This window comes from Carcharodon carcharias, chromosome 8 (genome assembly GCF_017639515.1).
Source record: "Carcharodon carcharias isolate sCarCar2 chromosome 8, sCarCar2.pri, whole genome shotgun sequence".
Taxonomy (NCBI): Eukaryota; Metazoa; Chordata; class Chondrichthyes; order Lamniformes; family Lamnidae; genus Carcharodon; species Carcharodon carcharias.
Genome location: NC_054474.1, coordinates 91,104,016 through 91,128,650, shown reverse-complemented (window position 1 = coordinate 91,128,650; position 24,635 = coordinate 91,104,016). Strand labels below are relative to the sequence as shown.

Sequence of the window (24,635 nt, the reverse complement as noted above, 5' to 3'; positions counted from 1 at the left end):
AAAAGACTGTAAGGAACAGAAAGAAAAATAATGCATCTTAAGTTATGAAAATCTCTAATGACATTCTACTGTGGGAATGTGACAATTTCAATTGTCTCCTTTCTGAGCCAGAGAAATTGATTGCCATTGCATTAACAATCATCAATTAAGTAAGATACTTACGCTGTTACTTTCCAAACAACTTTCTGTGGTGAGTTTAATGGGAAATTAATGTACAAAGTCAGCATATTCTTAAAAATAACAGGGAGGCCACGGGTGAGATGCCGTTTGTGCTAAGCAAATGGCAAAACAGCTTAAATCAACCAGCAAGTTCTGGAGATTCATAACTCAGGTATATCTCTTGTTCCTGTGAACTTGTTGACTGCTCTGCGCATTAACAATGTCATAACACACCGTTAGCTTTCCACCAAGATGTGTGTCATTATGTCTGCATTAGCATTTCCTGAGAAACTAAGATATTAGGGTTCATTAATATGGAGTAAAACTACCTTCACCATTGCTTTTGTTAATATTTTGATTGACAGTTCTGTATCAAGGTAGCTCAGTATGTGACAGCTGCTGGATTGCTTTAATTCACATTATTTTACTGTTCGCACTGTAGTGGTGAGACAAATGCCATAACCACAATACTACCATGCCAATACACAACAAAGACTGCACTTCAGAGAATTCACTGTATGTGAGATCCTTTGAGATATTTTTGAGAAACGATAAGCTGCTATATAAATGCAAATCCTTTCTTACTTGTGTCCATTTTACACAATGAGCCTATTCCAATTTAGTCCTCTCTGAATAATTAATGTAATAGATCTGACTATGCAGTTGGTTAAAGCAGTATACAATTGAATTGTGCAGGTCAGGTTTAAGAAAAAGGCAGAATAAACTTGTATTTCCAAAGCTTGTTCACATCCTCAGGAAGTCATCCTGAAGTGCTTCATATTCAGTGAAGTACTGTTGAAATGTAGGGTGGGATTTTCTGCTCACGCCAGTGGTGGGAATCGTGGCAGGCAGGGGCACAAAAATAACAGTGATGGCAAAAGCAGTTTTCTGCTGGTGGGAAAATTAGTTGGAATTTTCACTCTGAACTTTCTTGCCGGGTCCAGTTTCCCGCTGCTCCATGTCAGGGATTGTATTTGCATCCCTTTGCATCTCTTGAATGCTCATTGAAAACCCAGCTCACTGGAATCACGTTGGCACTCCAAATCTAATTGCCCCGCCAGTGGATAATTAGACCAGTCTGGTTCATGACCGGATATTAGGGTTGTGCACTTGTCGAACTGCACTTCACTCACAACTTTGATTTTTGCACACGCAGTGTTTGCCAACCTTTCACTGCGTTGCTCTTGCAGTTGCTCCAACTCCGTGCTAAGGTTGCTCAGGTAAGACCAGTGGGGAGGGAAGAGGGGGGAAGGCAGACCCTTGACTGCAGGGAAGGGTGCGGGGAGGCTTGGGAAGGGGTGGAAGGAAGACTCTTGACTGGGGAAGAGTGACTGGACACAGGCAAGCAAAGGGTGGAAGGCACACGCTTGACTTAGGGGTGGGGTGACCGGAGCCCAGAAGGGAAGGGGTGGGCAGAGACACATGACTAAGGGTTGGTGGTTAAAGGAAAAAAGGGGTAAGTGTGAGGCAGTCCTGGGGCAGTGTGTAGCACAGTGTCAGGTCTAGAAATTAAAGGCTGTCCTGGGGCAGCGTGGACCATGCTACAGGGCTATCCCTGGCAGACATATCTTGGGCCGGGTCCAGGGATGGGAAGGGCCTGTCTGTGGTCTGTTGGTTATGCACAGTATGGTGCGCAGGGTGTGGTCTGCCCCCCACATATTTCAGTCCTGCGGGTTGGTGCTTGGTACTGGCCAGCAGATGGCACTCCCATGGTCAGGGGAGGCATCTGCAGCCTGCAAATGTGAAGCTGGTGAGTAAGAGGGGGGCAGTCAATGGTAGGTCACTGTGCATTGGGCCTCAAGATGGGAAGGGGTGAGGTCGACGTGGAGCATGGGGACGTTCACAGAAAATGGTCAGGGGCGGAGGAACAGTGATATTGATTACAATTACAATGGGCTCCAGGGCTAAAGAGGGAGGCAGGAGAGTGATCAGGTGGAGGGAAGATTCAGGGATGATAAGAGGGACTTGGACAGTTACGGCGCGGTGTTTTGGAAGCTAGTCTTGAAATAGAATTGGAGCAGCACCATCTTGACAGCTGATATAATGATGCATTTGAAAAATAAGCTTGGAAAAAAAATCACCAAAAAGTGGAGGGGTCTGAGGGCTTGTGAGAAGAGTCGACTATTGCACTTTTGGGCCGATTGAAGGGGCACCCTATTAATTATCGCTTCTAGATGTGAAGAGCAAGGCTCAACCAAGACATGTTAGGAGAAGTCAAATGCCAATTGAGGATTTGGGCACCTTAACTCATGGTCCACATTCTTGTGAGAACCCATTAGAGCTTGGGCCAGTTATAGATTTGATATGATTGGCCATTTGTCCCTCACAGAGGGATGTGAAAAGGTCAGGGGGTCAAACTATTAAGGGGCCATGGCTACAACATATGCAACATTCTCTGGACAACCCTACACACTGCATTTGGGAGGATTAGGGTTTACATGGCTCAACGATTGCAGTCATTAACTTAGTGCTAGGCTGGGCCTAGTCTACTCCAAAAGAGGCAGCCTGACAGTGCCCTGGCTGAGGTTGATAGCACCTGGCTGTACTCATCCAGATCCAACCCCTTTTGTGAATGTGCTGTCATACCTTGGGGGGTGGTGGGATGGGGGATGTGGGAGCAAGCTCAGCTACCTGTGATCCTTCAGGATGTGCTTCAGCTGCAAGATAATACCTGGAGATGGACTGTCTGAGTGAGGGCAGCCCAAGGACTTCACAATGACTCTCTAGTTTGGCAATAATCATTGCAAGGTAAGGTGCAATCATGTCTCTCAACTATGCTTCCATAGAGACAAGGAGGAGTGCCAAATGCAGGCAATGCTGCCTTCTTCATGGTTTTGATGTAAATGAGGAGGAGAAGAAGGGTCCATCACTAACTGGTAGGGATAAGGGAAGAGCCTCACCCTGAAGATCATGGGCCAGCAAGGCCCCATGAAGACCCAGAAACTGAGGAAGAGAGACCAATTCTACAGAACATTCGGCACGACCCAGTGTGTAATGAAGGTACCCCTCATACTTGCAGATGAGCAGGAGAGAGACAGTGCCACAGACGCCTTCGTTTGTCAAGGGATGTAGTGGCTCACATCTGCCACATTCTTCGGAAGGATCTGAATCTGCAGGAACTGGGAGGCATCAGTCCATTGCCAGTGGCTCTAAAGGTGACCATCACACTCAATCTTTTTGCAAGCAGCTCATTCCAGGGCTCCACTGGGCACCTCTGTGGAATATTGCATTCCTCCACACATAAATGAATACAAGAAGACACCGATGCCCTTTGCAGTAAGGCATACAATTATATCCAGTTTTCCCTGAATGAACCCAGCCAGGCTGCCAGGGCAGTGGGATTTGCGGTGATCTCTGGCTTCCCACAGGTGCAGGGTGCCATCGACTGCACAAGTGATCTTAAGAGCTGCCTGGCAGCAGCCATTAAGATCTATCAATAGAAAAGGCTTCCTCCACTCTCTCAACGTGCAGCTGATCTGTGATCACCAAAAGCCTGATTATGCAGTTTGTGGCGAGGGACCCTGGGAGCTCACACGACTCTTACACCTTGAGTCACTTGCAAGTGCCACTGATCTTCGAAGGCCCTCAGTGCATTCAGAGTTGGCTCATCGGTAATAAAAGCTACCTGCAAAGGACACCCGTTCAGCTGCCAGGGTGATTCAGAGGTACAATGCAGTTCATTCTGCAACACAGTCCTTGACTGAGCAGACCATTGGCATGTTGAAGATGGCTGAAACGGTCAGGTGGCACTCCCCAGTATTCTCCCCAAACAGTGTCCCACATCATTGTGGTTTGCTGCGCTTTATTCAGTCTGACGCTCCAAAGGGGGGATGAGTTGCCTTATGAAGAGATGGAGGAGCTGTATGTCTCCTCCAATAAGGAGGGCACCAAAAGGGATGACATCGAAGAGAGTGAGGATGATGACGCTCCACAGGGAGAGGCCATTGCACGGACCAGATGGAGCAGATGTGCCCCATGAGACCCTTATAGGAACAAGGTTCCAGGGCAATAAAGAAGACTAGCTCATATGAGCTCATTTCAGCTGTCCCTTAGATGCAAAGTAGATATTGACATCTTCTTTGGTATCCTCAACACCTCAAGGAAGAACATCCGTCTTAGAATGAGTAGTCACAATCTTGTGTGACGATGGCCTCATTCTTGGAAGGCTAGGCAGTCTGTGGAGCATGTGACCATTCTGTTATGGGATAATAACTTCACCAGCGCTCAATCTAAAGCAAATATACATGGTGCAGTCCTTTCAAGCATCGCACCAACATTTCACTGCTTATGACAGCGTTCAAGAGGCAGGAGCAGCACTGCAAACATCAAAACACTCATGGCAGTATGACTGGAGCATTGCAAAGCATCTCAGGGAGGACCATCATCAATCATTGGTTATTGCTTGACCAACTGAGGACTGATCTGAATCCAGACAATCCAGGATGTTCCTTCTGTAGCACTTCTGTTGAAAACACTTCTACAGGCTGCTCAACTACCATAGGCATCATCCACATTTGGCATCCAGCTATATCATAACCCACAATAAATTGAACCCCTGCAATGGGCAACTTTTCCACCACTCCAACTATAACTTCACCTGACTTCCATTTGCTCTTTAAATTTACCTTCCACAATGGAATAGACTTAGCATGTCCATGAACCCCACTTACTATTAACTTCTCCTGCAACACTCCCTCTGAACAACAATGATCACTATACCATATCATTAAGGATTGACTAGCTCCTGTGTCTCTTAATATTTTAACATCTTTACCTACTCCACCATGTACACATGGAAAGACTTTCCCCTCACATACAAAATCTTCAAACATTTCTACAACCTGCTCCTCAGAATTCTCTAGTGTAAACTGTGAACACATTCCCACTTCTTTACCATTTACTGATTCTCCCTGTTTCACCTGTACACAAACCACTGGTTTTTTTTGGCCTGAACCTCAGAACCCTCAGTGCTTCTACTTCCAGAGCTTTTCTGTACCCCAATAATTTCAACAGATTTTTCCTGCAACCTCCAACACGCTGACTTTGTGTGCCCACTTTATTACAATGAAAACACCTCAATTTTTGAATGTCACTTCTACCTTCAGCACCTTCCTTTTTGTTCTGAGAAAAAAACTTTCTGGGAACTTCCAGCTACTCCTTCTCTTCTCTGACTACCCACCTTCCTTTCACCTTCCCACTTTTTATCCATTTCCAATTTGAAAGGATGACGGAAGAAGTTTTAGCTCTATGAACTAATTCATAATCATCAGCTATCTCTGCTGCTTGTCTTACAGAATCAACCCTCTGTTCCTCCACATGAGTTCTCATTACCGAAGGGATTGAATCTTTAAATTCTTCCAAAAGAATGACTTCCCTAAGTGTTGCATAGGTTGTCTCTATTTTGAACGCCCATATCAACCGGTCAAAATTGTTTTACTCTTTCGAACTCAATATAAGTTTGTCCAGGCTGTTTTCTCATAATCTTAAATTTCTGCCTGTACGCTTCAGAAACCAGCTCATCAGCACTCAAAATAGCTTTTTCCCCCACATGATTATTCACCAACATTTCTTCTAAAAGCAAAGCATAAACCTCAAGCCCCTTACCTAATAACTTAGATTGTAATAATAATGTTCAGTTTTCCTTTGGCCATTTCATCTGTTTAGCTAGCTTCTCAAATGAAATAAAGAATACATCAATATCTGTTTCCTCAAACTTTGGAAGAGCTTGTACAAACTTAAACATATCCCCACTAGGTTCTACTCTGGAGACAAATCCTTCTTCACCTACTAAAGTCTCTTTTCTAACTGCCAACAATTTCAGTTGGAATTGTCTTTCTCTTTCCCCCTTCTCCATCTTCGCAATTTCGAATTCCCTTTTAAAAGCCATTTCTCTGTCCTTTGTTTCTAATTCAAGCTTTTTCATTTGCAACTGAAGTCTCACTACCTCCAGCTGTGACTCACTAGTGTCAGCTGTAGATACTGTGCTATACTTTTAACTATATCAGATTTCCTAGCTTCTGCAGGTAACTCCAATTGTAACTTATCCGCCAACTCTGTTAATTTACTTTTGGTTATACTCTCCAGCCCACTCAGAGTTATCTCTTCTACTCCCAGACAAGTCTTAGCAATTGCCAAAGCCATCTTGCAGTCTTACCACTTCTAAAATACCTCACCAATTCCTAAATTCAAAGAGCCTCTTGTACTTGTAAGCTTAACAATTCACCAATTCCTAACCAATCAAGGAATTAGAAATATAATTTATCCCGGCATTGCCCCCAATTGTTATGACTGATGCAGTTAGTAAAGCAGAGTTACTTAAAAAGTCCCAGAGGGAAGCTTTAAACAACTGTCATAGCCAGTAATTTAAGTGTTATGTTTGAGATGTGACTCTAAACTCAGGAATCAGGCCACTAGTTCTCGAGGTTTTACATTAAACGAAGTGAAACATTTAATTAGTTTACACAGGTTAAAATATATGTACACATGGCTACAAATTACTACTATCATAATTTATAACAAATTCCCAAACTAACCTCCATTAAGGCAACAGCAACCCATAGACTTAACCAAAACACCAGGCAAAGCATTTTCACCTTATGAATTCAAAATGAGGTTCTTTTCACTGTGGAGCCAGTTGGAGGCTTGTAGCTGCCTTTTGATCTTACATTGTCTCTGCCTGTATACCCAAAAACTACTGAGTTATACCTATTGCCACTGACTGAATTCAAATTTTCATTGTATCAACAACCTCCTTGAACTTTACCTTTTAATAATGAAACCCCTTTCATAGTACCAATTTTATTAGTAACATAAACATATGGCTTGGTATCTGCTAGATTGGTGACAAGTTTTCACCCCACTTCTTGAATGTTCTATTCAAAAAATGCAAATGCTATCTCTCTGTTTACACCTCAAACTAGTACATCAAAGCACCCAGACTAGCTGGCTTTGATCCAATTAAGTCATACCTACAGACTAAATCCCTATTTTAAAAGAAAAATATTTTCCAAAATATTATATACATGAATAGCTTCATGACACTGGGGTCGTATCTAACCTCTTTTTGTCGCCATAGTGAGCAGGAGTCTGCTTAGAAAGAAAGGAGGAACACCTCCTAGTGATGAAAGCAACTTAAAGCCAATGGCTTCATTAGCACTGTTAAAGGGCTACTCAGAACTCAGTGGCTACACATTACAGTCAATGCATCAAATCATTAATGTCTTCAATGTTTCCTTTCAGAAAGAAGGCAAAAGCAGATATGGATCCAGGGCTCAATGCTGCCTTTGTCAGGGTTCTAATGCAGTGGAGAAGGCAAAGGAGGGAGAAGTGACTTTGCGCGCAGCTTCAGCATGAGGGACATGGTCAAGTGGAGCCTCAGCATGAACAGCAGGGTCAGGAGGAGAGACCTAAACAATGGGGGTGAGTCGCCAGACCTCGGGTTTCATCCAAGGGTCTCCTATTTACAATGAGAGGCAATGTCATGCATGTCTGTGCTTGTCTCAGGATCTGGTATGTTACACATGCCACATTCTTCATGAAGATCTGATGCCACGTGGAGTTGGAGGGTATCCCCTGCCAGTGGCTTTGAAGGTGACTGCAGCACTCAATTTCTTGGCCTCTGGTTCTTTCCAAGGATCATCAGGCAACCTGTGCAGCATCTCTCAGTCTACAACATGTTGACACATAAAGGAGGTCACAGATGCCCTTTACAGGAAGGTCCAACATTATGTCAGGTTTACTCTGAACGAAGATAGCCAAGTTGCGAGATTTACTGCGTTTGCCACCATCTCAGGCTTCCCAAGAGTGCAGGGTGCAATAGGCTGCACCCATGTGGCTATACGGGCTCCATGGCAGCAGGCCCTAATGTTTATAAACCGCAAGGGCTATCATTCCATCAATGTACTACTGGTGTGTAGTCACTGGAAGCATGTACTGCATGTTTGTGCACGGTACTCTGAGAGTTGCCATGACTCCTACATCCTCAGTCACTCCCTTATAGAGCAGACCATAGGATTTCTGAAAATGCATTTCAAATGTTTGGATCGCTCAGGTGGCTCACTCCAATACACTCCCGACAGGATTTCCTGCATCCGTGCAGTCTGTTGCTCCCTTCACAATCTGGCTATGCAGAGAGATAATCCCCTGCCAGAGGATGGTCTGGGGGAGGATGAGTGCTCTTCAAAGGATGAAGATCCAGAGGCCTAGGAATCACAGGAGGCTGCTGTGGGTCAGTAGGAGCATGATCACGCCATGGAGGAAGGAAGGCTGGGGGATGTGCCCGTGATACATTAATCACTGACAGGTTCCAGGAACAGTAAAGTCAAGTGAGGGAATATGGCCACATCTCTCCTAGCCTCAATACCACCCGAGTGGTCCAAGCATCTGAAACGCATTTTCTTTCGGCTCAGGGGATATCCAACCATTTGCAGCGAGAACAAATCCCGCATTCACACCTGCCTCACGAATCACCAGGCCACGATCTTTGATTTGGTCCATTGGGCCGTGTGAGTGAGCTCACTCTGGGAACTGCGAGCCCACTTAGGAACAACATCGATGTGAGAGAAGACTTGAAGCCTTTGCTGCCATCACTTTGATGCCAACACTGCTGCGACTATGATGTGGACATGCCGAGGGACCTTCTCTCCCGTGCAGGTCTTTTCTTCTGCCACTACTACTGAGGAGACACAAATGCCGCTAGAATATCAATGCTGATGAGCTGCCCTCACTCAATGGTGTTCTTTGAAGAAGGGTTAGAAATGCTTACATCACACACTTCCATTAAAGATTTATACACATCTCCCTGACATCATACAAGGGGTGTGGATTTGAGTTCAACTGAGGTTTACATCACAGGAATGTGAGTCCCACAGTGGAACACTATCACTGAGTGGAAGGCTGAACCTCGAAATAAGGAGACTCCAAAGTACAAAATCACAATGCCCTCAGTTGACTCGAACATTCACAGAACCATCAAAGATATTAATAAAAGTTCAATTTTATTACATGTCTAGCATGCCAGTGACCCAAAAGTGACATCAATTTTTCTTAACTTTCCTAACCCCACGCTACACCTGAGTGCAGCCCCGACATCTGCAGCAGAGGTGGAGACAGCCTGCTGATTGCTTTGTCCTGTGTCTATGATGACTTTGGCGGACATCCTCTGGTGGCCCGTGACCCGATAAGGGTCACCTGCTCAGCCTGAAAAGCTGGAGTGGATAGGATGACAGAGAGGGGGGGCTGCGAGTGGCTGCACACCCTTGGAGAGTCCTGAGAGCAGGTCTCCGGGGTGTCTGGCTGACGCTCATCCCCCCTGTGGGTGTCTGCAGACCCCATCCTGAGTCCTGTAGGAGATGGTGCACCCAGTGCAAGGTGCCTCGTCGCCATGTTGCCTACATTCTGATTGTGCCCACCAGGGTGTGTGGCCATGGAGTGCAAGGCCAAGCACAAATCCGGCAAGACCTGCTGGACCAAGATCTCCATGGTTTTCGCCAGCCTTCTCATGGTGACCTTGAGGCACTTGCACGTCAGGGCCATGACATCAGATAGAACTCGTACGGACTCCTCCATTGTTTGCTCTAAGCTGCTGAGTGACTGCCAAATCTCTGCTGGGTATTCCACCACCTGTCATTACATCTCCAGCATAGATTTGGTGGCCGCTTCCAGAGACTCATCATCTGGTGGTGCTGGAAAGGCTTGTGGGCCTTGATGTGCTGGTGCCTAGAAAATAGAGTTTCAGTTAATGAGATGAGCTAGATAAGAGTGCATGCGACTCACTGGGAATGTCAGGATTTGATGAGCTGATGGAGCTGTGATGGGTACTAGGTTCGTTGGAGAGTCCAATCTCCCCTTCCCCACAGGAGCGATCCATGTTGTCCCCAGCCTGCTCGGCTGCAGCCTCCTCAAATTTACTGAGGGTGAGGATGTTGGATGTCCCTCACCCGGTCTGCGCTCTCTTGCACCTATTGTGTGCCAGCTTGGCATGTATGAAGAAGAAAGGCATATGATGAGAAGGGATGGAGCAGAGGTTGGGTGAGATGCATGTCCCCTGTGTGTGGTGAGCCTTCCTCAGAAGGGCCAGAGGATGGAGCATGAGCAACATGATAGATGGGATGGTGGTGATGTGAACGTCTCGGTTAGAGAATGAGTGTTGGTATATGTACTCCAGTAATGGTTGTGTGAAGCCCCTGAAGAGAGTAGCCACTTGAGTGCATGATGCCATGATGAGAGTTTGATATTGGAGGGTGTTGAAGGATGACTTAATCTGGCGGAAAGGATGAGATCGTTCATCCTCTTCCTGCACTGTGTGGCACTTTGGGCATGGGTGCCAGCCACATTGACCTGCTCCACTACAGTGTCCCAGGCCAGAATGGTGAAGCTGCTGTACTTCCTGCAGCCATCTGTGGGTGATTGTTCCTGCACCCCTCTGACCAAGGTCTGGAGGGCCTGATGGGTGAATTGGGGTGCAGACTTCGTCCTGAGGCTCTTGGCCTTTCTCTTATGGGTTGCAGGCATCTCTGGTGGGCAGGAGAAATTGAACTTGTGTGTTAGAGTGGCGTTTAAATATGGCACCCAGACCTTCAAACACATCAGCTGATAGCGGGCAGACGAATCAGCTTCTGACCCACCAGATGACTTTGAGCGAAACACGACTCTACATAATTAATGAGGCTCCAAATGCAGAATCAGGCGTGAGTTGCTGCTATTACGGACGGCAGGCTGGGCGTTGCCAAAACCACCCGCCACGGCCACTTAGTTTCATCTTGGGAGAATTCCGCCCTAAGTGTATAAAGCCACAACATTCCGCGGCATTTGAACAAACAGCAATAAAGTTTACTATACAAGGTCAGAAAGATAAAACAATTTAATATCTATCTTATACTCTAATATCCAGGGTAAGTATGAGTCACATGTGAATTAGCAGGCAAGCTGTGGTCAAACACACCACACTGCACAATAAATGACACATGTGACCAAAACAGGTTCCATGGATTTCTTAACAGCCCACTCAGACATTAGTCACACTGATTCAACCAATCTCACTGAAACTCCATCTCTCTCATGAGGGTCTCCAATCTTCAACTCTGAAGATCTCGCCTTGGAATTCTCTCCAAAGGTCACTCCAAGTTGGATGGCTTTAATGAAAGCCTACCTTGCAGGGTTTCAATCTCGCCTTCTGAGGTTCTATTCTCCTGGCTTCCTGAGTACATTGAAGCATCAACAAGCACAATTTCAGCTTTTCGGCCATGCTTAGCAGAACATTACTACTCCAAAAGGGTACCTTTGCCTCAATGGCTGCAGCACAGATCTGCCAATCTTCCACTGCCTTATTGAAACATCAGGGCTTCTCCATAGCCCTCTTCGATTACCAGGGCTTCTTCCAAGCCCACTTCCCTTAAAGTCTGCTCCCTGCATTCTTTTTCTCTAACTGAAGCCTGTTTCTCTGCTCCTCTCTTGTTCTTGACTTAACTGGGACCTGTTTCTGTCCCCTGTCTTTGTCCCTTACCTTTGACTATTTTTTGGGACCTCTCCCTCTTTGTCCCTTACCTGGAACATTTCTTGGGACCACCCCATCCCCCTCCCTTGTCCGTCTCTCTGGGACACTTGCTGACTCTGGCGCCCTACATCTGGTCACCTGACCTATGTTTTTGTGCTCTTCCTTTTGCTCCAGACGCAGGTGCACAGAGTCTGTCCTGTGTCCGAAGAACGTGAAGATGCTGAACTGCGCACGTGCAGCCTGCTCCCAGCCTGTGCATGCACGGGAAGTCCGAGGTTCATCAAAACTTGTAGTTCCTGATCTCCAAGGTAAGTTTGGGTTTTTTAACAGGAGTTAAACCCCAAGGATCTGGATGCAGTGCCACAAGAAGTTGAACAACCTCGCAAGAGTGGTCAAAATCAGTGACTGCATTTTCAAATGCCATATTCTACCAACTGCACAACTAGCTTCAGAGAATGCTCAATTCACCGCACCTCCATCACTTACCTACCAACAAATCAGGATGCATACCTGACATTCATTTTCTTCATTGAGCCCTCACAAACTTAGCATTTTTGCAAGCCTCACACCCACATCTCTCAGGTTACATACAGTCAGTCATTGAACCATGACAACTACGTTACCCAAACAGATTGCACAACACAGTGGCACAGTTTCCTCTCTTGCAGGGCAAAGTGGTGCATAAACAGAGGAAGAGAGGAAGCAGGAGCTAACCAGAGGGAGGCTGGTATGCCTGCATGTTCTGACTCTATGGAGGATATGATGCTCACAATCACTGTGACAGCCATGCCCAGCAGCAGGGCTCAAACCATTGAAGATGACAGCATCCTCCTTCCCACATTCTACCCCACCCCCCTTATCTGACTCTGAGTTACAAGCTGCAAATGTTTTAAGCATGATTCTCTTACTTTCACACTCCCATGCACCACCCCCACCCCTCACTGCGCACTGCCTTCACCCCCACCCCCGTTTCACCTACACTACAATCTTACTTTTGCATCGTTCCCCTTTCAAGTACTCAGGAGGTGTAACCTGGCCAGGCAGTGAAGGAACAGCAAGCATCTTAATCATTGATGATTAAGATGCACCATTACTCAATTTCACACTTGCAGCCACCAGTTCAGCTATGGCACTACATATAATTTAGAAAACAGTACAGGGGTGGGGTCCTCAAGTGGTGAGACTCTTTGCTCAAAAATAGTCTGCAGCTAGGGCAAAGGCAAAGACAGTGCGAGGTTGTACACAGGTTTCCTGCTGCAAAGGACTCAGATAAGAATTTAAGGAACGGCGATATATTTCTGACTCAGGATAGTGAGTGACTTGACGGGGAATTCCAGGTCGCCGTTTGCTCACTGTTGCTGGGTCAAAACCCTAGAACCACCCTCCCTAACAGCACTGTCGGTGTACCGACATCACATGGACTGCAGGTGTTTGAAAAGGCAGCTCACCACCACCTTCTCAAGGGCAACTATGGATGGGCAATAAATGCTGGCCCAGTCAGCGAAGCCCACAATCCCTGAATAAACAAAAAAAATGATTCGATGGAGCAGCCTATAGAAAAAGGCTGATGGATATGCACAACAAGATGCTTGGGTGAACTGTAGAGTCTGACAGAAAATCTTCAGTCAATGTCAAGGACCATAGAGGATTCTGGTACCAACTTGGCACAGGATTTTGCACAGAGCTAGGAGCCTGGAAGTGGTGGCCAACTCCTTTTGCACATTTACAATCCAACCACAAAGCAATGCCTGATGGCTGATGATGCAGCTTCCACTGCAGCACAAGTGATAGCTGCCCAAAGTCTGAGAATTGCAGTGGAAGCTCAGAAACTGTTATGCAAGGTCAGACTGCTGCCAGTATGGCTGCGGATTGCTATATGTAAAGGATCGCAGCAGTCCAGCAATCTGTCCTCCAGCTGATTACTAGGATTGCTGAGGCACCATCCCAGGGAAATGGCAGTGGCTGGATACAGCACGAACTTGCTGTCCTCTCTTAGGACACTGACATTCATCCTCCCACTCTGTCAGTGAACTTGGTATTTCCCATCAGCCAGGTTACTGGTGTCCATGCCATGATGGTACAGTTCTCAAGGACATTGTCCAAGGCCATCTGCAGTCTCCTCTATTGAAAATCAGCAGCCCTCCACCAGCCATGCTGCAGCCACTAGGGTAACACTGTGTAGGAGCTCTAGGCCAGGAAGACAGGTACTAAGGTAAGGCACGTAGGTGGTTATTGACTTTTACATTCATTATGGTGTGATATAAGTTTATAACCTTTCTTTGAAATGTTTATTTTGTAGCAGTTTTTATTTTTGCATTTTTGCCAATGGATACTGTGATGATCAGTAGATGTAAGATGTGGGACTGTTAGTGAATGGAGAATTAGGGTTGAGTTTACTGGTATCACACTGGATGAGTTCTTCACAAGCAGACCTGCCAGAAAAGGGTTGTCTGGGTTGTCCAGTTGCCTGCTTCCTCCTCCTCTTGTTCCCCAGCTGTTCATTATATGGCAGATGGCAAGGGCTGTTGTCTCAAGGTTGCGAGGTTGTGCAGCATGCAACAGGCCACCAGAAATCTCGATCTGCTTTTCTGAGCACTGCAAGGCTCCTTCATAATGGTCCAGGCTGCAAAAGAGTTGTTTCAACATGTCAATTATTTTTTCTATCACATTTCATGTAGCATCATGGCTTTCATTTGCTCTACGTATGTGCACCTTCGTCATCAGCCTCATAGTCAGTGCCTAGCCATTGTCACCCAGAAGCCATCCTTTGGTTTGCTGTGGCGGCTCAAATGCAGCTGGCACAGTCAGCTGCCACAGAATGAAGGCATCATGCCTGTGCCGGGATACAGGGCATTGATCGATTTGCTGCATATGGTCACACATGTTTAGGGAGTGGAATCACTTTTGATTCCAACAAAGGGCAGATTGAAAGATGGCATCATATACTGGAGAGTGATGTGCATGCAGTTTTTGAGGTAGCCTGCAATCCTGGTCAAGCCATATACTTGTCCCAGCTGTTTCCCCTCAGCAAGAAAAAAGTGAAATGGAGTTAACTCTCATTGATAATATGCTTCTGATGGTGCTGGATGAGACCCAGGACACCAGGCAAAATACCTTGTTTTCTTCAAATAGTCTTTAATGTTCACCTGAGCAGACGTTAGGCCTCAGTTTAACATCTAATCCGAAGACCTCACCTACAACAAAACAGCTCTGTGATGTCAGCCTATATTAGGTGCAGGAGTCCACAATGCCGCTTCAATCCATGGCCAACCTTCTGATTCAGAGGTGAGAGTGCTACCAATTGAGCTGATGTGACACTTAAAGAGTATCTACTCTTAAAAGAGGGAACTATATACATGTGTTTAATAAATAATACTGATATAGTCATCTATTCTGCTAAATGATTTATCACATATTTACTAGGCACTTGGGGTAAATACATCCTGAAGCCATAAAAACAACCTTAACACTACTGAAATAAAACCAAAAAAAGAAGCATAAGGGAAAGTCCTGGATCATTTTTCTTCAGACAAAATAAAACAATATTAAAACTATTCATGAATATGTTCAATGCTTTTGAGACCACTTTTTGAACTAAATTCAATTTCTATTTGTGACTTGGGTGCATATGGAACTGGATTCAGTGGTCTACCGTCTGTCTGCTTTCTAGGGATGTAGGAACAGAAGTTAACTATTCATCCCTTGAGCCTGCTTCACTATTCAATTTTATTCTGGCTGAACCAGAATTTGGTTTGTAAACTTTAATACTACTGCTATTTAAGCATCTGTCAATATAATAAAAGCAAAATACTGCAGATGCCGGAAATCTGAAATAAAAACAGAAAGCGCTGGAAAAACTCACCAAGTCTGGCAGTATCTGTGAGAGGGAAACAGAGTTAATGTTTGAGTCCAATATGACTCTTCTTCAGAACTGGAGAAAGGTTGAAATGTGATGGGTTTTATGCTGCTGAAAAAGCTGGGGGTGGGACAGGTGGAGCCAAAATAGAAGGTCAGGGATAGGTTGGAGGGCAAGAGAGATTAAATGACAAAGATGTCATGGAACACAAGACAAAGGGAGTAGTAATGGTAATAATAAAGACAAAAGCTTTGGTCCACAGCAGGTGTTACTAGCAGAATAAAGGTCAGCATTGTCCAAAAGCAAAAACATGAAAACAAGATTCAGTCTGTAGTGTAGATGTCCATGTTCTGTTATTTGCATTTCTCCTGAAGCTGTCTAAATGCAAATGTCATATCAGTGGTTCCTTGGCCTTTTCTAAAAATGCACTGACTCTCCGGCAGCAGACCCTGCCTGAGATGTTGCACTAAGCGGTTCATAAGGATTCTGATGAAGATTTTGCCAGTGAGAGTCCGCTGGGATTGTTGCAAGGCTAGCAAGTTCCTTTCCGCTGGTACAGGTGGACAAAGGAGGCATCTTTATAATCTTGCAGGATAGTTCCTTGCTCTGACATAGACTGAAAAAGATCAGTGAGCTTCTTGACCAGGCAGTGACCTCCAGCCTTTAGACCTCAGCTGGGATAGCACCAACTCTTGCAGCTCTGCTGCCAGCCAGGAGTTTAATTGCATTTGTCATTTCTAACATCAGGTGGGTCATCAGGTGAGCAGCTGATGGCAGCCTGTTGATTGCTTTTTTGTTGATGCATGCTTGCGCCAACCAATCAGCATGTTTTTTACCACCATGCTCTCCATTGCCTTCCATGATGATAATCCTGGCATTGAAGTATGGTATCGCATGGACGGGAGGCTACTCAATCTGAAAGGACTCCAAAGACCAAAGTCTTCACAGACAAACTTTATGATTTCCTGTTTGCTGTAACTGTGTACTAGCTGCTGGTTCAGAGCTGGACATGTAACGTGGTATGGACTTGTTCTCCACTGTGTGTGACAACTTCGGTCTTATGATCAGCACAAAGAAAACTGAAGCAATGTAGCAGCCTGCTCCAGGAAAGTCCCATCTCTAGCCCAAGGTTTCAGTCCACGAACAGAACCTGTCAGCAATAGATAAGTTCACTTACCTCTGCAGCAAACTCCCTTGAGCTGTCTGTATTGATGATGCAACAAATGCAAGAATTGCCAAAACAAAGGTTGCCTTCAGCAGACTTCAAACATCAGTCTGGGAATGAACAGGAGTAAGTCTGCCTACCAAACTGAAAGTCTATAGTGCAATAGGTATATCCACTATGTTATATGGACGTGAGGCTTGGACTGCGTACCAGTGTCATGCCAAGAAGCGCAACCAGTTTCACTTAAGCTGTGATCAGAAGCTTCTGAAGGGCAGATGGCAGGACAAAATACTAGTTACTAAAGTGTCTACCTGAGCTGGCATGCCATGCATTCACACCATATTGAGATAGTTACAACTGAGTTGGACTGGCCATGCAGCCAAAATACCTGATCCTCACTTACCAAAACGAATCTTCTGAGGAGAGTACGAGTCTGGGGTACGCTCTCATGGCAGTTAAATGAAGTGCTACAAGGACACTGAAGGCTTCACTTAGGAGTTATGATATCGACTTCAAGTACTGGGAGATGCGCCCAGGATCTCTGCATCTGGTGCAACTAAATAAGAAACAGCGTGGCCTCATTTGAAAGCAAGCACAATACAGAGGCAGAGGGAAAACGGAAGGAGAGGAATACCTCTATCAAATCTCCTTCTGTTCTCCAAGGAAAACAGTGCCAAGTTCCCCAATCTGTCTACATAACTGAAGTTCCTCATCCTTGGAACAATTCTCGTGAATCTTTTCTGCACTCTCTCCAATGCCTTCACATCCTTCCTAAAGTGTCCCTCTAAGTTCTTCCTGCCAAAATTAATCACCTCACTCTTCTCTGCATTAAATTAATCTGCCACTTGTTCAGCCATTCCGTCAACCTGTCTATGTCTCTTTGAAGCTCTACACTATCCTCTTTATAGTTTGCAAAATTTGCAGGTTTCGTATTGTTTACAAATTTTGAAATTGTGCCCTGTACACCAAGGTCTAGTTCATTAATATATATCAGGAGGAACAGGGGTTCAAACACCGATTCTGGGGAAACACCACATAAACGTTCCTCCAGACCAAAAAACAACCACTATTGTCAATCAACCAATTTTGTATCCCTGTTGCTACTGTCCCTTTTATTCTATGAGCTCTAACTTTGCTCAACAGTCTGTTGCATAGCAATTTACCAAATGCCTTTTGGAAATCCATGTACACCACATCAACAGTTTTACTCTCATCAACCCTCCCCGTTGTCTTGCTAAAACATTCAAGCAAGTTAGTTAAACAATTAAAAAATATGTGCTGGCTTTCTTTAATTAGCCCATATTTGCCCAAACAGAATTAATTAAGTGACTATTAAATTTTGTCCTAAATTATAGTTTCCGGAAGCTTCCCTGGCACCGAGGTTAAACTGACTGGCCTGTAGTTGCTGGGCTTATTTTTACACCCTTTTTGAACAACGGCATAACATTTGCAAATCTCCAGTCCTCATCTTTAAGTACAGGCGGCCTACCTAATACCTCCTCTTTATCAATTTTAAATCGTTCAAGTGTCTGAATTACCAATTTTATCACCATGACTTGTGCAGCATCTTCTTCCTTAGTAAACATAGGTTCATAGTATTAACACCTCACCTACCTCCATGCATAAATCCCCTTTTTGGCCTCTATTTGGCCAAATTCCTCCTTTTATCACCCTTTTACTATTTATAAGCCTATAGAGGACAGGGTAACCAACTCTGGGAGAAAATAATAATAGACACTTTGCAGAAGGAGAGGGGATGGTGTGCTGACGATATCACTGGAGCAGGGGTGTGTGTGTTGCTGGCAAGGCCTGAGGAGCAGGGAAGCTGACAAGAAGCTGAGGAGTAAGGGAGGTGGGGGACCATCGGTGCTGGTGAGACTTGAGGGGCAGGATGGTGCTGTTGAGATCTGAGGGGCAGGGAGTATGCAGACGGGACTAATGGAAAGGTCTGCTTGGTTCACTGTCCCCTTTCAGGCCTTCCCTGACCCTCCTTCCCCTACCTAGACCCCTTCCCCTCAGGGCTGCCCGGACCCCTCTCCATCCCCCCTTCCATCTCAGGCATGCTGGACCCCTCCTCTCCCCCTCAGAGCTGCCCAAACCCTTCTGCACTCCTCCTCATCAGGGCCCCCGGACTCAGGCTGAGACAACCATTGCCGAACACAATTTTGGAGACCGCTCTGCCCTGAAGCCTTGCCCATGCCGCCATGGCTGCGGACCCATAACGAGTTGAGCTCTCCCACCCCTCCCCAAAATCTCACCAATAGAAGCCAGGAGGAGAGTGATGCCAGCCAGTGCTGCTGCTCCTTTGTGACCGTATCTGCGCATGCTCACTGTACCTGCACAGATACCAACCATGATTGGCCAGTGAAAAGAAGAGAGATATCTGGGACAAGTGTCATCCTGGGAAGCCCACACTCAGGGCATGAGGGCAAATTGGTTACCCCAATAGACAACTCTTGGACTCCCTTTGTCAGCTGCCAGTCTCGTCTCATACTCTCGCTTTGCTTTTCCAATTCCTCTCTGAACCTGCTTTTTTTCAAACGCTTCACGAATTTGCGTGTCTCCTTGAGCAGATGCAAGCTAATCTTTCTCTGTATCGTTCGAGGCTCACACAGCATACTGAAACCAAGTGCAAGAGCTTTGGGTGAGATTTGAACCCATGCCTTGAGCGCCTGGGTCACTGCATATTACTAATGCAGTTGTGAATAACACTACAGATAATTCGACGAGATGTACGTTCAAAACATACATAAAAAGTTTCCAAAACATGGTCAGTCCTCGTTCCACCCGCCACTATACTCCCCCCCGCCCCCCTGCTTCGATTGGTACAGAGGGCAGTTGGTGAGGAATGCCCACGTAGGCTTTTAGGACGTGTAGTTTCCGCTGCGGCAGAGCGCTTCCTGCTGGCGAGTATAAACTACAGTTCCCGACGTGTGCCGCGCCACCGGCCGTTTACTGCGTGGCGCTCGCGCTGGAGCCTCAGACAGGTGGGCGGGGTCTGAGCGCGGTGACGCAGAATGCTGGTTGGCGTGATGACGTTTTGACGTCTTGGCTGGTTGGTAACCGGGAGCTCAGAAGAGGAGGAGGAGGGGGTTGGGGGGGGGGGGATTTAACCTTTTTTCTTGTTCAGCAAGTCCTTGCTGTGAATTATCGGGTTACTTTACCTGAGCAACAGCAATAGTAGTAGTAGTGGTGGTGGCGGCAGCTGGAGGGGGGTGGAGGAGAGGGCCCCGAGTGAGGGAAATAGAGAGAGAGTTAATCAAATTGCCGGACCGGGAGTGAAGGCCGCCGTCGAAGAGGAGGCGAAGATGCTGAACATGTGGAAAATGCGCGAGCTGGTGGATAAGGCGTGAGTAGAGCATAACGTGCGATTAAAATGAGCGGAAAGGCGAAATTTGGCGGCGGCTGCTTCAGGTCGGAGGCGACACGTCAGTGGGTGCGCGACGTCAGGCCCAGCCACTGTCATGGCCTCCCCTGTGTGGCACCCCCCCCCCCCCAAAAAAAAACACCCAATACCCATTCCACTCCACTGTCACCAAGAGCAACGGGAAAATCCGTTTTCAAACACATTTCCCGTTGAAATTGTTCTAGGGCTGTCAAGCCTGGGCCCAGTCTCAGTGCTGGCACACCGGCCGAAGGTCCCATTCCATAGACTTGAGCACAAAATCTTGGCTGGCACCCCCACAGTGCAGTGCCGCGGGAGTGCCTCCCTGTCGGAGGCGCTGTGTTTTGGATCGGACGTTCAAACCGAGGACCAGGTGGGAGTAAAAGATCCCAAGGACACTATTTCGAAGGAGAGCAGGGGTGTACTCCCTATCGCCCTGGTTAATGTTTATCCTTTAGCTGACATCACTAAAAGGCAGATTATCTGGTCGTCTTATCTCATTGCTTTTTTGAGAGATTTTGCTGTGTGCACATAATAAACACGGGATGACGCTTCAGGAGCAATGTTTGGTAGCTCTGGGATGTGTCTCAAAGCAGATTATTTCATTCTTTTCACTTAAATCACTCATTACTTGGTTTAAACTGATAATGTCAAATTCTGTTTACTGGGACTTTTGGTGATTTTCTTTGTCAGGAAGAGGAATTGCTTTCATCAATCTTGACTTTTTATAATTGGGTCCACAAGTTTGCAATGACTGAATTTCAAAGCCTGTTTTTATTATCTGATAATGACAGGATTTTTAATGGTATTTTGTGCAATGTGTTCCAAGATTATCTCCGATTTACTCTGAAAAGCTGTAAACCATTGGCCTGGTTTGTAGTTTATTGGTAGAGACCTGGTTTTGTGCCAGGCAGAATAAGTGAAGAGTTTCAAAGTTTGTCAAGTTGGGCTTACTTAGAATGGTGATTGTTTGTTATTGCTTTTACAGTGTGGCCTGACTTTAATCTAATACTGAAAAAAGCAACTTCATGTGTTTACAACAGTGTCAATGTTTCCATTCATAAATGTTCTAAACAGTTTTTTAATGCTATCATTGCCTCTAACTACCGCACCCAGATCCATGCGTCTTCCCTACTCAAATATTTGGATGCTTGCTGTATGCAAATTGGCTGTAATGTTTCCTACATTATAACAGTGACTGTACTTTGAGAAGTACTTCATTGGCCATAAACACTTGAGATGCCTCGTGGTAGTGAAAGTTGCTGTATAAATGCAACTTTCTTTTTCCATGGTGTTTACAAAAAAAATCAGTTTACAGTTCTCTTAATTTTTTTTAGCCAAATTGAAATGTTTGTGATTGCCCAAAGCAGCTACTTGGTGCCTAAAGCATCTCTGTTGTATCCTCAGCAAGTTAGACAGCCGTTGGTGCATTTAACCATCATGTACTTTTCCTGAGGTTGGAAAGTCTACTGACCATTGTACCACACAGATTGTTTTTTGGTAATTAACCACTGGTACTTATTTACTGACATTTCCTCGGTTTTCTCCCTCTCCTGATATTTAGGGTTGGCACATTGACTAGTTTTGGATTGTAAAACCCTGTTTTTATTTTATGCTGGCTATGTGGAAATTTTCTAAAATGTAAACAAACAACAAGCCTGGATTTTTTAAAATAAAAATTGATGGCCTTCAAGCCCATCTGGAAAAAAATGAGTACTTAACATAAGTTTTAATTTTAAATGGATTGTCCATTTTTAAAAAATATTTCAACATGCTTTTGTTTATGAAATGCAATTTCACCAAATTTTGAGTTATCACCCAATTTAAATGTGAACTACTTCCTCCAGACAAAACAAAGATTGCTGATCATTTTTATTTATTAAGATGCTATTGTTTTAAGCTCTACTATGAAAATTTAAACAAACACACAGTTATATTTGGTTACATTGCCGATGGCATTTGATAATATTGGGTTGGCAAGCTGTAACTAGTGGAGTTTCACAGGGATCCATGCAAGGGCCCCAACCAATGCAGTCTATATCAATCACTTGAAGGGACTGAATGTATGGTAGCTAAATTTGCCGCTTACACCAAGATAGCTAGGAAAGTAAAAACAAAAAAACTGCGGATGCTGGAAATCCAAAACAAAAACAGAATTACCTGGAAAAACTCAGCAGGTCTGGCAGCATCGGCGGAGAAGAAAAGAGTTGACGTTTCGAGTCCTCATGACCCTTCGACAGAACTTGAGTTCGAGTCCAAGAAAGAATTGAAATATAAGCTGGTTTAAGGTGTGTGTGTGGGGGGCGGAGAGATAGAGAGACAGAGAGGTGGAGGGGGTTGGTGTGGTTGTAGCGACAAACAAGCAGTGATAGAAGCAGATCATCAAAAGATGTCAACAACAATAGTACAATAGAACACATAGGTGTTAAAGTTAAAGTTGGTGATATTATCTAAACGAATGTGCTAATTAAGAATGGATGGTAGGGCACTCAAGGTATAGCTCTAGTGGGTTTTTTTTTATATAATGGAAATAGGTGGGAAAAGGAAAATCTTTATAATTTATTGGGAAAAAAAAAAGAAGGGGGAAACAGAAAGGGGGTGGGGATGGGGGAGGGGACTCACGACCTAAAGTTGTTGAATTCAATATTCAGTCCGGAAGGCTGTAAAGTCCCTAGTCGGAAGATGAGGTGTTGTTCCTCCAGTTTGCGTTGGGCTTCACTGGAACAATGCAGCAAGCCAAGGACAGACATCTCTTGCCCACATGTCTGTCCTTGGCTTGCTGCATTGTTCCAGTGAAGCCCAACGCAAACTGGAGGAACAACACCTCATCTTCCGACTAGGGACTTTACAGCCTTCCGGACTGAATATTGAATTCAACAACTTTAGGTCGTGAGTCCCCTCCCCCATCCCCACCCCCTTTCTGTTTCCCCCTTTTTTTTTCCCAATAAATTATAAAGATTTTCCTTTTCCCACCTATTTCCATTATATAAAAAAAAAACCCACTAGAGCTATACCTTGAGTGCCCTACCATCCATTCTTAATTAGCACATTCGTTTAGATAATATCACCAACTTTAACTTTAACACCTATGTGTTCTATTGTACTATTGTTGTTGACATCTTTTGATGATCTGCTTCTATCACTGCTTGTTTGTCGCTACAACCACACCAACCCCCTCCACCTCTCTGTCTCTCTATCTCTCCGCCCCCCACACACACACCTTAAACCAGCTTATATTTCAGCTCTTTCCTGGACTCGAACTCAAGTTCTGTCGAAGGGTCATGAGGACTCGAAACGTCAACTCTTTTCTTCTCCGCCGATGCTGCCAGACCTGCTGAGTTTTTCCAGGTAATTCTGTTTTTGTTTTAGCTAGGAAAGTAAGTTGTCAAGAGGAGGTAGAGCCTACAAAGGGATATAGACAGGTTAAGTGGATGGGCAAAAATTTGGCAGATGGCAAGTGTAATGTGGGAAAATGTGAACTTGTCCACTTCTGCAGGATGAATAGAAAAGCAGTGCACTGTGTAAATGGAGGGAGATTGCAGAACATGGTGGTACAGAGGGATCTGGGCACCCTGGTACAAGACTTGTGTACTAACTTTGATTCAAGCAAGTGATTAGGAAGGCAAATGGAGTGTTGGTGTTTATTGCTAGGGAAATGATATATAAAAGGGAAGATTTACTGCAGCTATACAGGGCCTTAGTGAGTATTGTGTACAGTTTTGGTCTCCTTATTTGAAAAAGGAAATAATTGCATTAGAAGCAGTTCAAAGAAGGTTCATTCGACTTATTCCTAGGATGAAGGGCTTATACGAACATGTGAAATAGGAGCAGAAGTAGGTTATTCGGCCCTTGGAGCTTGGAGCATTCATTAAGACCATGGCTGATCTGTTTGTGTTTTGAATTCCCATCTACCCCTGATAACATATGGTTCACTTGCCTAACAAAAATCTGTCTACCTCTGCCTTAAAAATATTCAATGATCCCGCTTTGATTGGCTTCTGAGGCAGTGTTTTCCAAAGTCGCACAACCCTCTGATAGAAAAAATTTCCCCTCATCTCTGTCCTAATAGAGCATCCTCTAGTTCTGGATTCACCCACAAAGGGGGAACATCCTTTCCGCATCCACCTTGTCAATACTGTTCTTATACACTTCAATCAAGTCACCCCTCACTCTTCTAACCTCCAGTGGAAAAAAATGCAGTCTGTCTAACCTTTCCTCATAAGACAACCTGCTCGTTCCAGGTATCAATCTAGTAAACCTCCTCTAAACTGCCACCGACACATTTACATCCTTCCTTAAAAAACTGCACATGATATTCGAGAGGTGGCCTCACTAATGCCCTGAATAACTGAAGCATAACATGCTTACTTTTATGTTCAATTCATCTCGTAGTAAAGGATGGTATTCCATTAGCCGCTTTAATTACTTAGTGTACCTGCATATTAACATTTTGTGACTCATGCACTAGAACACCTGGATCCCTCTGCAACTCAGAATTCTGCAACCGTTCTCTGTTTAAGTAATACTCTGCTATTTTTATTCTTTCTGCCAAAGTAAACTACCTTCACATTTTCCC

At 45.0% G+C, this 24,635-nt stretch overlaps 1 protein-coding gene across 2 annotated transcripts in view; it reads left to right on the top strand.

Annotated features, from left to right (window-relative positions):
• The window catches only part of clint1a (clathrin interactor 1a), a 291,026-nt gene that overhangs the window by 39,371 nt on the left and 227,020 nt on the right, over positions 1-24,635 (top strand). Inside the window, exon 1 of one of the 2 annotated variants that reach the window (XM_041193076.1) lies at positions 19,799-20,023. The exons of the other annotated variant lie outside the window; for it this stretch is intronic. Within the exon in view, the coding sequence (XP_041049010.1) occupies positions 19,983-20,023 (41 nt within the window). The 5' untranslated portion in view covers positions 19,799-19,982. Of the gene's footprint in view, positions 1-19,798; positions 20,024-24,635 lie in introns of those variants that run through there. 2 annotated transcript variants of the gene reach the window in all.